This window comes from Galeopterus variegatus, unplaced genomic scaffold (genome assembly GCF_000696425.1).
Source record: "Galeopterus variegatus unplaced genomic scaffold, G_variegatus-3.0.2 Scaffold17576, whole genome shotgun sequence".
NCBI lineage: Eukaryota > Metazoa > Chordata > Mammalia > Dermoptera > Cynocephalidae > Galeopterus > Galeopterus variegatus.
In genome coordinates, this window is record NW_007743687.1 from 4615 (window position 1) to 18346 (window position 13732).

A 13732-nucleotide genomic window follows, 5' to 3' on the forward strand; every position below is an offset into this window, starting at 1 on the left:
CTTCCCCTCAGAGGCCTGGGTGGAGTTAGGAAAGTCATCCCTAACCCTGGGTGGAGCTGAGGGCTCCACTCCCCAAGATGCACGATGAGGGCTTGCATACCCAGGGGGAACCCTTGACCCTAATAGGTCATCACCTCCATTTTCCCAAGGCAATGTGCTATGAGTGAAAATGCATTTGTTCTCCAGCTTCTCAAGAGACCTTAGTGGTTTGACAACCCAAGGTGAACAAACTCAATCGAAAGTGCAAGAACAGTAGCACAGAACAATGTGAAGGCAGGTTGCCTACGGAATTTTTAGGAAAGACAAAGATAGCTCAAGAAAGGGCAAACAAGCTGGCTTCGAGGATCTTTCTGTATCAAACCTGTTCAGTCATCCATGCCGCCCACCTTCCCTAATTCCAGTGACCAGACAGCAGTCAAACCTTAGTTTTTCACTTTATTTTACAAAAAAAAAAAAAAAAAAAAAAAAAAAAAAACTAAACAAAACTTCCACAGTTGGCCTTAAGCTTAGGCAGACACCTCTAAGCAACTCCCTCCCACCTCCCATGATACAAATTCAAGTTGTGGTGGTTGTTGAAACCTACAAAACACTCTTTAAATATTAGAAAAAAGGGGGGGTGGGTGGGCCGGGGGTCCTCCCACCCCAGCTATCCCGTCCCAGTGCCAAAATGCACCCAGAGTGACCTCTTACAGCACCGACAACCCCACCCCCACAGCCCTGTTTGTACTGTAAGAATTTTTTAAATTTTAAAACAGGGAAAAAAAAGCACCCCGCTCACAGTTGTTTTTAAATGAAAACACATTCCACTAAAACACAACAGTGCAGGGGCATTCAGACAAGGAAATGGGGTTCTTTGCAGGGGCTCTCAGGAAGAAATAGAACCTATAAACCCCTGTACCTAATTCCAGGATCAGGAAAAGGGGAGCGGGAGTGCCCCTCCTTAGGTCTCCCCACCCCCAGCACCACAGTCCAAGGCAAAGCAGAGATTGTTCCTGCCTTCCTTTGGGAGACAGAACCACTAGCCTCTCTGGGGCTAGGGCCCCTCACCTTTCCTGCCCCACCTCCTTGGTGGAGTTCCCACTCTTCCCCCATTGCTTGGCTTTCATTCAGAGAGGGAAGGTGGAAAAGCACAAAGCCCTGATCAAATAATAGGTCACTAACGATTGTTTTTTTAAAAAGAGAAACCCCCAAATTTAGTCAAAAACAAAAAAATTAAATCCACAGAGATAAGGTGGCTTGACTTAAGAGTCAAAAAATCAGGGTACCCAAAAGTTTGGGATGGCTGGGAAAGGTCAGAGGGACAGCTGCAAAAGCAGCTTTTGCAGACCTCTTCCCCAGCAATGGGGTTGGTTGGGGGTAGGGGGTAGGGCCAAGAGGGACAGACCTGAGAAATCAAAGGAAATGGGGGAAGCTGGAGGACATGAGGGAAGGCGGGAGGGATGTGGAGGTTAAAAGCTCCCAACACATTTCTCGAAGCCCAGGTTCTGGGCCTAGGGTGGCCAGGTTGATCCCTCAGATGAGCTGCAGAGGCCTTTTCCACCAAATAAAAGCTTTAAGGTTCACACCACCTTCCTGCTGATGACAGAGACCAGCAGCAGCCCAGCTGCGTATCACCCTGGCAGATGGAAACTGGTTGAGAGCATCCAAGTGGTTTCAGTACACTCCCCCAAATGGAATCAGAGACTAGGCAAAGCAGAGGATGGGAGAAAGGGGCAGCCTCAGCCTGTTGCCACCAGGGTCAACATCTCCCTGGCCCTCCCTTTTTCCAGATTCACAAAAACTGAGGTGGGCTCCAGGACGGATCCCCTTCTCTCTTCCACACACACTTGCACACATCCACAGATGCACCCATGCTACGTACAGGACACGGACGCACGCACACACGCACACACACACACACGCGTGCGTGCACCCATCTGACAGTCTCTCTTCCACACAAATCAAGACCACTTTTAAAAAGTCCCAAACCTACCCCCTAAACCCTCCCTCTCCCAGAAAGACAACAGAGACGGCAGCCGAGATCGGTAGGAAACGTCTCGTTGACAGCTCAGAGCTTAAAAAAAAAATATATACACATATAAAAAAAACCCTTCCCCCCCCCCCCCCATGAGTGGGTCCAGGCAGCTCCTTCCTGCAGGGGGCAGGGGAGAGGACCATTGGGGCAGTGCCTATGTGTCAAAGGCACCCGCCCTCCTCTCCCCACATTCCCTGCCTCCAGTTCCAATGCAGGCGTCCAGGCGGCAAGCCCCTCTGGGAAGAAAGAGGTCCTCTCCAAGCTTCCACCCCACCTTGGGGTGTGCAGGTGTGGAGGGCCTCACTGAACTCTTCGGGGCCCCCCACCCCACTCCCCGGTCCATTGTCCAGGCCGGAACTGCGAGTGCAGAAGAGGGGTAGGGTGGGCCAGGCTGGTCCAGTGCTGGCTCAGTCTGATGGTTGCTCTCCCTGGAGGACCCCCCAGGGCTGATGTCTCTGAGGCTGCAGAGTCCTGGCCTGGGCTCCTCCAGCCCCCTACCCCACTGTATTTTGTTTAAAAAAAAAGAAAGAAAGAAAGAAAGAAAGTGGGGGAGGCCAGGGAGCAAGGAACAGAACATGGGGGAGAAACGAAGGTGGTCAGTTGGGGAGGGGAGCTCCTGGGCTCTCCCTGGCTGCCCTGGGGTGGGGCTGAGCCTCAGTTGGAGTCAGAGTCTGAGGAATCCCCTGAAGAGGAGGAGCTGGAGCTGCTGCCCTCAGACTCATTGTCCTCGTCCTCGTCCTCATCCTCATCCTCATCGTCGTCCTCGTCATCCTCTTCATTCTGGGCGGGGACAGGGAGAAGAACGTGCAGTCACGGGTGGCCCTCCTTGCAGGACCCAGCCGCCCTCCCGTGTCCCATCTGCCCACCTCGTCCCCGTCCTCGCTCTCATCCTCGCTGCTGGACTCGGAGGAGTCCCCGCCGTCCTCGGAGGAGTCCCCATTCTCATCGTCCTCCTCTTCTTCATCCTCGTCGTCGTCGTCGTCGTCCTCTTCATCGTCCTCTTCAGACTCCTAGGAGGGGTGGAGACACACCCGTGGTCTCTGCCCAGCTCCTCCACAGACATGCACCCCCCGGCCGGGAGGGGCTTCTTACCGACTTGGACTGCAGGGTAGTCCGGCTGGACTTGGGGTTCGGGCCTCGCAGCTTGGTCATGCTCTTACGTTTCTGCAGGAGAGGATGGGGACACACAATGGGGGCGGCCACGAGTTTCAGACCACTGCCCGCCTCCAACTCTCCCTTTCCCACCACTGCCCGGTCCCCAGACTCACGTTGGAGATGTACTCTTTGTATGCTGCACGGTCCTGGGGAGACAGACTCTGGGAGAGACAGAGAAGGAGGTGAGGGCTGAACACCACCCAAACTACTGCTGACAGCACGCTGAGCAAGTGAGCATTTATACATCATTACCCCACCTTTACCTCTCACAGACTCCCCCATACTTTTGGGTCTCTGCAGAGCCCCTGGGATCTAAGAAGACAGCCTTGGTGTTTCTGCTTACAATGCCCTGAATCCTTCTCTAAGCCACCCTGTACTAAGACTCTTGGTTTTCATATCCCTCATGTTGCTCTATCCAAATGGAGCCTCCACAGTCAGGGCCTTCCTCAATTCAGAAGTGCCCCTATGGTGACTCATGTAGCCTGGCATCAACTCCACCCCAACAGCAACCCTGGAGCCACTGACGAGGCAGTGGGGCTCACTGAACTTCTGGAACACCTAATGCCCGCTATCTCCCTGGGTCCTTGGCAGACCTGCCAGGGTGGCTGGGGAGGACATAGGTGATTCTTCCCACTTTATAGATACGACCTCTCCACCAAGGTACAGAGGAGACGCTCAGAGGCAGGAAGATGAGCCAGAGTCTAGGAGCGGTCTCCTGGTCCCAGCTGGAGGGAGGAAAAGGCAGTCTGATTTGGGTTCTTCCATTTACTGTGTACTCAACCTCTCTAAACCTTGATTTCCTTATCTTTAAAAGGGTGATAGTAACTGTTGCCCTGAAGGATTGCTGGGGCACCGAATTCAGAAATCATGAGAACCAGCCAAGGGATGCCTCCTTCCTTCCAAGGGCCCCTGACCTGCTCACCTTGACCCACAGGTCCAGGTGCACCTTGTACTGCTTCTGCTGTTCTTCGGCCAGCTTTTTGTAGTGCTCCTTCTGGCTCTGGGAGATGCGCTGCCAGCGGCTGCCAATCTCCACCATGCGCTCCTTCAGCGGCAAGTGGTTAAGTTCCCCATTAGACAGCAGCTCCTGAGAGAAACTGCCAATCTCTACCATGCGCTCCTTCAGCGGCAAGTGGTTAAGTTCCCCATTAGACAGCAGCTCCTGAGAGAACTTCTGGTAACCGTTCCTGGGAGATGGGGATGGTACAGGGAGGGTCAGGATCCCAATAAAGCAGCCCTCCAGCCCTGACCCTCCCTCCCCCCAAGGCAGGCTCCAGGCCCCAGGCTCACATGGGAGGCTTCTTGGGTTCTCCCTGAAACTTCATCTTCTTCGAAGAGTTTGCGGCAGCCGGAGGGGCCCGCATCTCACTCAGCTCTCTCTGTGGGGAAACCTGGAAAGGTCACACTCATCCCCCCATCCCCACACCCTGGAATATTGCTGCCCCTTGCCCCATGCCATCAGTGCCTTAGCTGATTCTCCTTTGATGTGCTGGGAAAGAGGAGAAACTGAGGCACAGACAGGAAGCAACTTCCTAAGCACTCACGTTCTGGGTTAGGCAGTACAGTTTAAAAGAGCTCTCACATGTATACTCATGTTCCCCAACTAACCATCCTAGAGGCTGGTAGTCACCCCCATCTTACTGATGAGGAGAGACTGAGGCTCAGAGAAAAGAACAGACCTGCCCAGAGTTGCACGACTAAAGCTGGGACTCGTGGCTCAGAGTCCCACACAGTGAGGGGAGGTGCCCACCCAAAGGAGAGCTCTTGAGCTTTAAGTGGAGGGGGATGGCCCCAGCCCCCTTCCCACCTCATATCGCTTTTGGTCTTCGGCTGCCTTCTTAATCCACATCAGTTTCTCCTTCTTCTCCATGTTGTTCCAGGTCATCTCCATGGCTTTCATGGCCTTCACCCGGTCATTCTGAGGACACAATGGGGTATGAGCTGGGAGGGGTCACCCGGGGCTGGAGGATACAGAATAACCTGTCCCACTGCCTGCCACCTTGAAGCGGGCCAGGTAGTCGCCGATGACACTCTGTTGCCAGATCTCCTCGGCTCTCTTGGGCGACTCGGGCAGCTTGCCCCGTTCCTCACGCTCTCCGCCGGGCTTCCTCTCTGACTGGGCCTTCAGCGCGGCCTCCCGGGCCTTGTACTTGGCCTGCAAGGGACGGCACAGAGTGTCAGCCTTCCGGCTACCCCCAGGGGGCGCTCGCTCCCCGCCCAGCAGTTGCAGGCTCTCTGGGCTGCAAGGGCCGGGCGAGCAGCGGCGTGGGCTGGTGCAGATGTCTCCCGCCTGGGGCTCAGCCTCCGCCCACGGGCCTGCTCCCCAGGGAGCCGACGGCCCTCAGCTGACAGCTTCCCGCCTTCCGGCTCGCTGGGCTCCCAGCCCCACCATCTGGGCCCAGGCACACGTGGGGCCCGCACGGCAGGGGCGAGGCGGCGTGGCTACCCCTGGGGAGGAAGTGGCTGGCAGCCCCTCTGGGGGCACTGAAGCAGCAGCCTGACCTTCTTCTTCTCGGACAAGTCGTTCCACATGCGGGCCAGCAGGCGGGTCAGCTCGCTCTCAGAGAGCTCGGGCCGTTCCTCCTGCAGCTGCCGCCGCTTCTCCTCAGAAAAGATGAACATGGCCGACACGGGCCGCTTAGGCTTCTCTGAGCCGCCCTGTCGGGGCGTAGAGAGGGTCGGTATCCAGGGGGTGAACACCGGGAGCCCTGTCCTTCCCCAGCCTGCCGGCCTGGCCGTGCCCCTGCTCACCTTGCCCCCTTCCTGGGAGGGCTTCTTGGAGGCGGGGCTGGTGGCTTGCTTCTTGTTGATGCTCAGCATCTTTTCTTCCCCCAGGACCCGCTGCTGCTCCTCCTCCGGCAGGCTCTGGTCGGGGGAGAAGAGGAGCATGGGGTGCACGCCGGGTCCCCAGGCTGCATCCGGTCGCCTCCCCAGGTGGTCCTACGGCTGCACCCCGCCAAGCCCCAGTCCTCTCTCCCTCTGCCCCATCTGGAGGAACACTCACCTCGAGAAAACGGAGCAGTTCCACCTCGTAATCTTTCTTTTTCTGGGAAAGTGAGGGGTAAATCACGGTCAGTCTAAGGACAGCCTCGCCAGAGATCCTCTAGTCCTGGGAGGACAGTCTTCCTCAGCAAGGATCCAGAGCCTTCCACTCATGGTAGGCATGGGGCCTGAGCTGTCTGCCTTGACTGGCCCAGATGCTAAACATAGCACACCACCAAGGTGGGAAGCAGCCGTCCAAGGCACATGTGACCAATAACTGACCCTAGAATGGTCAGACCTCACGCTTCAATCCCCCCGGGTGAGGCCCAAAGATCTCCAGCCGTGGCCCCTGCCACAGCTCACCTGGTCACACTTCTTGTGATAGGCATCCTTTTCCTTTTGGGAGAGCAGCTTCCACTGCTGGCTGCACAGGACCATGCGCTCTGTGCTGGGCACATCCTTCATGTTGGCCATGAGCTCTGCACAGTACAGCGAGTAGCTGTTCCTATCAGAACGGGCAGGAAGAGAGGCGTAGCCCGTGAGCAAGCAGGGCGCAGGGCGCAGGCCTCCTCACGTGCAGAGCCTGGGCCGACGTCCTTCGCTGACCCCACTCCCTAGCTGCCTGCTTGCCCACTCGCCCACCCACCCCAGGGCAGTGCTCACGGAGGTGGCTTGGTGGGTCGCCCATCAAACTTGTCCTTGAGCTGGCGTTCAGCCTTGGTGAGGGTGGACTTGGTGATGCCCTCCTCACTGATGTTCAGCTCGGGGTGCTTCTGGATATAGTCACGCATAATCTCCTGCAGAGTGAGGTGAGGGGGACGGAGGGCAATGGGGTGTGGGGTTAGCCGGGGCAGGGGAAGGGGGAGAGCCGCTGGGGAGGGGAGGCAGGGAGCAAAGCCGGGGGGTGTCTGCCGTGTTGAATGAGACATGGTGCCCTGCCCTGCCCTAGCCTGAGATCTCATGGGGCACGGGGGTAGGGAAGGTAGGGGCAGAGGTGAGGGGCCCAGAAGGCCCCTCCCTCAATGGAGAGATGGGGAATGACTGCCTCCCGCAGAGTGCGGTGGCCACGGAGTCACAGGGCAGACGCTCGTGAAGAGCCGGACGGGGAGGAGCGCAGCGGAAGCCTAACCTCGTACTCCTTCCGCTGCTCCAGGGCCTTATGAATCCATTTCAGCCTCTTTTTGTCCGAGAGCTGAGACCACTGCTTCCCCAGGGAGTCCTTCACCTCCTTCGTAGTGGCCTGCAAACCAAAAGCCGTCAGACACACACAGGCAGCCAGGGACAGGGGGAAGGGGGAGGGGGGCACAGAGGCCCCCACCCCCTCAGGCCACAGGAGGTCACGTCAGTGTCCCCCGCAGGCCAGGAGGGGAAGGCTCAGAGGCGGGGGTCCCGCCTGGGTGTGAGGGGACAGGCTCTCACACACACGCACACACACGCTCGCACGCCAGCTGGCCCAGGCCCTGTCCATGCAGCCCACCCCTGGGAAGGGGCCTCCTCTCCTGCTCCCCTGCACCGTGCCCGGCCGACCTGGTGCGGCTCCCCCCTTGCCACTGCTGTGCACCCTCCACCCCCACCCCTTGGCCAGACACTCACATCTGGCCGTACTTTGAGATACACCTTCTTCTCATGGGTATACCACAGCTGCTGGGGGGTTTTGGGCTTCTCAGGGATGTCCGACTTCTTGGCATTCTGGATTAGGTCAGGGTGATCCTCCCTAGCCAGGGCATGGGGAGCAAGGATCAGCGGGGTACACTGCCAGGGTGGACCCAAGCTAGCTGCCCCACCCACCAAGCCTCCTAGACCTTTCAGCAGGGGCTTACAGGAACAGCAGCTGCCCGCTTGTCCCTGAGCAGGACACACTAGGGTCTTCGTGTGACCCATCCATCTCCATTTCTCACAGATGGCCAGCTCCAGGCTCTGGCCAGTGTTTGCCTATCTCGCCACACCCGGTGCCCCGAGGCCCTCCTCTGGGCTCCACTGCCTTACCTGAATCGGGCCAGATTTCGCTCGAACTCCTGTTTCTCCCTCTGGAAGTCCTGAATATATTTCATCTGGGGGAAGGAGGGGACGGGGTCATCCAGGACCCAAGGCCTATCTCACCCTGAGCTGCACGAGCTCCCCAGAGGCCTCCTGGCTAGATCTTTTGCTTCCCACTCTGTGACTTGGAAGAATTGAGGTCTGCACAAATGGAAAGGGGAAGGCGGCCTGCTCGCCAGCGGGCGGGGGCACTCACCACAGACAGACCTGTAGGCCCAACCAGACAATGGGAGCTATAGGTGTCTCCCAGACACCAAATCCTACATCCTATCCCCTCCTTTTAAGAGACAGAAAGAGTCCCAGAAGGGGGACATAGCATTACCCATAGTCACACGGTAGGCAGTGGCAGAGCTGGGACTCTCCCAGCTCCACTGCCACAGAACTCCCACAATGAGGAGTCAGGTGGAGGCCTTGTTCCTGTCGCTCCCTCTTCCTATTATTTGTGGCAGCTGATATCGTTTTGACCCCACTGAAGTTGCCCACAGAGCCAGGGGCAGGCTGAGTCCTGCTTCTAAGGCATGAGGGGACATTGTGTTAAGGGGAACCCAGAGTGAATTCTAACAATGTAATCACATCCTAATAGATACGTCTCCTGGATTTCTCTCTGCCCCCCACCCCTGCAATCCACTACCTCTGGGTCCTTCACATTCCTTCCTGATTCTGACACCATCCCCTCCTTCCTTAGCCATCATCACCCGATCCCTTCCTCCAAGCTCCTGGCTGGCCAGCCCTCAGCCCACTTACTCTCCTCTGCCACTGGCTTCCCTTCCCTTTACCTCCTCCTCTATCAGCCTTACCCTCTCTACCACCACCACCTGACTCCCTGCATCTCTCCTACCTCTCTGTATGCTCCCTCCTGTACTTTCTTTCCAATCTCTTTCCCTTCCTCAACTACCTCCTGTTCCGGCTCCCTCTCAGTGTCCCCTCTCTTTCTCCCTTTTTCCCAGGTTCACAAGAGTGGCACTGCAAGGCGCCATGGGCTCACAGTGATTGCTGAGGACCAACCCTTGACCCTCTCAGAAGAGGCAGCTCTACTTTTCCCTGTAGTTCCTGCAGAAAACCAGGAGCAAAGCCCAGCCTCCTCTGCCCCAATCTCAGTCCTCCTCAGACAAGACAGCAGTTTTTCAAGCTGGAAGGTACCACACAGATCTGGCTCACCCTCTACAACTCAGATAAAGACCAGGCCCAGAGAAGTGAAGTGACTTACCAAAGGCCCCATACACATCGATTCAGTGGTAGAGTAAGGAGAAGAGGCCCAAGTCTGTGTCCCCCAGGCCAGCATCTTGTCCACTCTGTTTCTCCTGTCCCCCCCTGGTTCTCAGACCCTTTGCCTCTCGGCCTCTCCCTCCCACCTGTGAGAGTGTTTGGGTGTTGTGTGTACAATCAACTGTCCAGCATCCTCATCACAGGGGTCACGAACAGCTCCAGCAATTCCTACTTATGCTTGGCTTGGGCAGCAGTCACAACAGCTGGCTTTACCCAACAAAGCTGGCTCTTCTTTTGGGTATGGCACCAAGGGCAAGTGAGTCCACAGCCAGGTTATGCAAACCAGGAAAAAGGGCTACTTACAGTGTGGTGGCCAATGCCACTTTTTGAGAGCTGCCTGTGTACAACTTTGTTTCCTCCCAGCAAATGTGCTTTTTTGTCTCTCCTACTACCCTTCACCAATACCTCTCCCTGGCTCCACCTTGCCCTCTAGCACCCCATTTTTGTGTCCATTTCTCTTCCCATCCCATCTCACTCATGTCCCATCTGTAGGGCTCCTCCAATGTTTTGCTACCTGTCTCTGCAAGGGACCTCCTGAGCTCTGTGTTTAATTTTGTCCATCCTTGCCTGGGAGGCTTTGACAACCTCTGCCCAAGGTTAACGTCCTTCAACGGTCTGGCATAGCGCCATACCTCTACAGGGGACAGCATGAGGCCAGGAGAGACAAGGTGTGTCCTTGGGTGAACATGGAGGAGGCCCATGTAACATGTGGGACATGGCATTGAAAAGGGCATTACACAGAGAGTCCAGGCCACTAAGTCCAAGACCTGCTCTAGCATCATCAGTTGTGTGACCTGGGACACTTAGCTCTCCTGTACCTCAGTTCCTTGCCCACAAAATCGGGATAACCCCTTTTCCTTGAGCTACCTTTATGAGGGACATCGTAAGCCTCATACAAGATCAAGACAGGAAATGTCACAGAGACTGAGGAACAGCTGCGCAGGCCTAGCCATGACGACGCATGTGTGGGAGAAGAGCTGTATGAAACAATGCTGGGGACTGTCTGATGGGTAAAGGTTGGTCCGAGGGCCCGCCTTGGTCTGGGTTTTGTCTGCAATGGTGCCTATGCCTGACCATGTGTGGGCCTGGGAGGGAGTGATCAGGTGTGGCTGCCCGAGACCCTACTCTGCTGTGCCAACTCACCTATGTCCCTGCTGCCAAGTCCCTCTAAGGCCTATGTCCCCACAACAGAACTATCCCACACCAGCTGCTCCCAACCTTTTCCCTCCCCTCCGCCTTCACCCCCCACCCCCCACCTTCTTCTTCTCTGGAAGCTCCTTGTATTTCTTGGACAGAATCTTGGTCAGGTCCAGGTTGCTCATCTCAGGGTGGAGTTTTGCATACTTGGCCCGCTTCTCCATGAAGAAGCGGAAATAAGGGGTAAGTGGCTTCTTTGGGAAATCTGGGTGTTTCTGGAAGGAGGGACAAGGACATGAGAGAGGTCAGACACCATCCGTTCTTTGGACCACCCCTCCCCTACTCCTCCTGCTCCTCCTCCTGGTTACTCACCTTAAGTTTTTTGCCTTTGTAAGGATTTTTAACATGTTCCTGAGCATCGAGGATCAATTCTGTCAACGTACGGAACTTCCTCACCTGGAAGAAGAGAGGTGGGTGAAAAGGGAAGTTGGGAAGAGGGAAAAACTACCCAGTAGCATACCACCACTTTCCAATGGGTCTCCTCTACTCCCCACTAGACCCAATTTATCAAAGAAGGAGAGCAGAGGCCAACACAATGCAGGCAGTGCTTGACACCCAGGCACTGGCCCATGCCTACTGCAGAGGCCCAGGCAGTCTGTACACACCAAAGGACAGCAACAAGGTGACTGCCCGACTGCAAAACGGTCCTCCATGCCAGCACCTCATTCAATTCCCTGAACAGCTCAGGCAACAGAAGCTCTGAGATGGTAAGCAGTCAAGCCCAACTAGCTAGAAAGTGGCAGAACTGAGAACTCTAGGCCAGTTCTGTCAACCGTGCCACCTCCCAAAATGTATAAGGGAGGTAGAGAGCTACCAGGCAACCATATGAACACCTCTCCTGGTCTCCTTCCTTCCTGTTTACAGACTGCTGTTTCATTTCCCCACCAGGAAGGTCGAGGTACGGGTATGTGTCGGTAGGTATGCACATATGTCAGCAAAGGGGGGATCAGTTACCTCGTTAGAAATCTCCACCCATTTTAGCTTGCACATGTCTCCAGAAAAGTCTTTAAATGCTACTTTTTCCCAGTCCATGTGTGACTCAGTGGTTTTGAACTTTGAGCTGTCATTGGATGGAAGGTTGTTCTTCATGCATTCCAGCAAAGTCAGCATGTCTTCCTGGGACCAGCGGTCTGGTGAGGGGTAAGAGAGGCCATCACGCCTGGCTCATGCTATCTCCCCAATCTGTTCCCCAACCCTTCCTCGCCAGAGCATCTCAGCCCAGTTGCTTCCTATCTAAAAGCACAAACAAGACATGGCTCAGCCCTAAGGAAACTGTGGCTGTACTGGATTAGGGCAGGGGCTCCAGTCCAGACAATGTCATACCTAAAAATCCAGTCTTCAATGTGGGCCTGCCTTACTTTAAAGCTATTATTATTTTCTAACATGCCAGGTTGCCATGGGTTTCTATTTACTGGGGGGGGTGGGGAGGGGAGTGATGATGAAGGTACAGTGATTTGGGGTCCTGTGGGAAAGCAGTTAGCTTATTGAACAGGGAGGGAAACAGAGAGACAAGGTATCTAAATGTGCTGCCAAGTTCAAGTCCAAGTTCTGGGTGAATACCTACACATGCAAGGACCGAGGATGGTGTATAGGCAGTAAGGAAAACCCATGCAGAAGTCTTTCCACTACAGCTGGAAACCAACATTAGGAACATGGGTATTCCATCCTCTCCTCTCCCTCCCAGCCCCTCAAGGCACAGCAAAAGAGAATTTCTGGCAAGTAAGGAAAATGGAACAAAAATGCAGGGACCATATAGGGCAGCACTGAGGCAGGCAGGTGGGCAAAGGCTCTCAGGGCCCTGCTCCAGGGAGAACCCTCAGAACTCTAAGTTGTCTTTTCAGCCCAACTCCCCAGGAAAGCAAAAACGGGATTTGGACCAGCTACTTTTAGCCATTAAAAGGCAGACCCAGAGAGCTGCAGACTCTCTGGAAGGGGCTGTCCTGGAAGGTGAGCTGGGAGAATAGCTACCCAAGGCCAGGAGTCAAAAGGGCTCTACGTTTTCATTTGCAACTGGTAACCTGGGCCAGGGTTTCTGCAGAGCAGATCACATGAACCCATAATCCTCTCTCCCTTCAATGTCCCACAAGCATTGCCAGATGCTCAGGTTCATCCTACTCCCCACCCCATACAGACTGGATCCCCACTGGATGATCCCCAGCAAGGCAGGGGTCTAGTCATGTATACCCCTTCCATGGCTTGGGGCCTCAAACCACCGAAACAACCCTTCTCACCACCTGCCTCTGCAAAAACCTTGTCCTCCTAATATCAATTAAAAACCTGAAAAGCCTTCCCAACACCCCTCCCACCGTCTTCCTCCACACTCCTCCTTCCCTCCCACCGAAACAACCCTTCTCACCACCTGCCTCTGCAAAAACCTTGTCCTCCTAATATCAAAAACCTGAAAAGCCTTCCCAACACCCCTCCCACCGTCTTCCTCCACACTCCTCCTTCCCTCCCATTGCAGGACACTGGCCAGGACACACTTCAGGCTGACTGGGAACCCCAGAAGGGAGGCTTACACAAGGCTCCTTCTCCCCCTCAAACTCGGGGGGAAGGGAGTGTGAAAAACACAGCTTATAGGCTGGAGGCCAAATATTTTGGATTTAGCCAAACCCCAAGTGTGAGGGATGCTTGACTCTCATACTCAAGACCTCCCCTGCCCAATTCAGAGAACGCAGACTGGAGAAACCCTTTAGAAGGAGCGTGAGCCCTGCAGAGAGCCATGTGGAAAAGAGGATTTAAGTTAAAGAGGGCTGGGAGTGGGGGCCCGTACCTTGGCCTTTGGGGGCGGCCATTTCCAGGTCTGTGGGGCAGTCGGCTTCTCCGTTCATCCTCCAGCTGTCCAGCCACCACCTCGGTCGTGCTGGCCGGGCAACCCGGGGTCAAAGCCACCTCACCCTTTAGAAGAAATACCAGTCTCCGCTCAGAAAGGCTGAGAGGTGAGGGACTTTCTATCCCTCCCGCCTCCCAGAACGGACGGGGCACAGGTCCACACACTCAGAAAGACCCAGACAAGATACTAATAGACTCGGTGAGCGTGGGGCGCGCTCCTCCTCTTCCCCCTAGCCCCCTCCCCCAGCC

General features: G+C 55.6%; 1 protein-coding gene across 4 annotated transcripts; it reads right to left on the minus strand.

The window, feature by feature from the left end:
• Positions 1–2020: 2020 nt before the first annotated feature.
• Positions 2021–13709, minus strand: UBTF (upstream binding transcription factor, RNA polymerase I). Of its 4 annotated transcripts, none has more exons than XM_008564241.1 (21): positions 13425–13645; positions 11606–11781; positions 10964–11047; positions 10711–10866; positions 8138–8202; positions 7745–7865; positions 7281–7391; positions 6815–6948; positions 6515–6656; positions 6174–6215; positions 5921–6034; positions 5672–5827; positions 5169–5324; positions 4977–5087; positions 4460–4548; positions 4342–4356; positions 4092–4266; positions 3283–3330; positions 3107–3178; positions 2881–3024; positions 2021–2794 (listed from the first exon to the last, which is right to left on the minus strand). In XM_008564241.1, the coding sequence occupies exons 1-21, from the start codon at positions 13480–13482 to the stop codon at positions 2669–2671; spliced, it is 2295 nt and encodes a 764-aa protein (XP_008562463.1). In that variant the 5' UTR covers positions 13483–13645; the 3' UTR covers positions 2021–2668. The 4 variants fall into 4 exon arrangements, with proteins under 4 accessions (XP_008562463.1, XP_008562464.1, XP_008562465.1 ...); XM_008564242.1 differs by having other exon boundaries at positions 4092–4205; positions 4281–4356; XM_008564243.1 differs by lacking the exon at positions 7281–7391 and having other exon boundaries at positions 13425–13709.
• Positions 13710–13732: the final 23 nt, after the last annotated feature.

Coding starts and splice junctions, on each gene's coding strand:
- UBTF (XM_008564240.1), bottom strand. CDS start 13,482: ATGAACGGAGAAGCCGACTGCCCCACAGACCTGGAAATGGCCGCCCCC. Junction 10,867..10,963: donor ACAAAGGCAAAAAACTTAAG/GTGAGTAACCAG, acceptor CCCTCCTTCCAG/AAACACCCAGATTTCCCAAA. Junction 4,549..4,976: donor AAGACCAAAAGCGATATGAG/GTGGGAAGGGGG, acceptor GTTTCCCCACAG/AGAGAGCTGAGTGAGATGCG.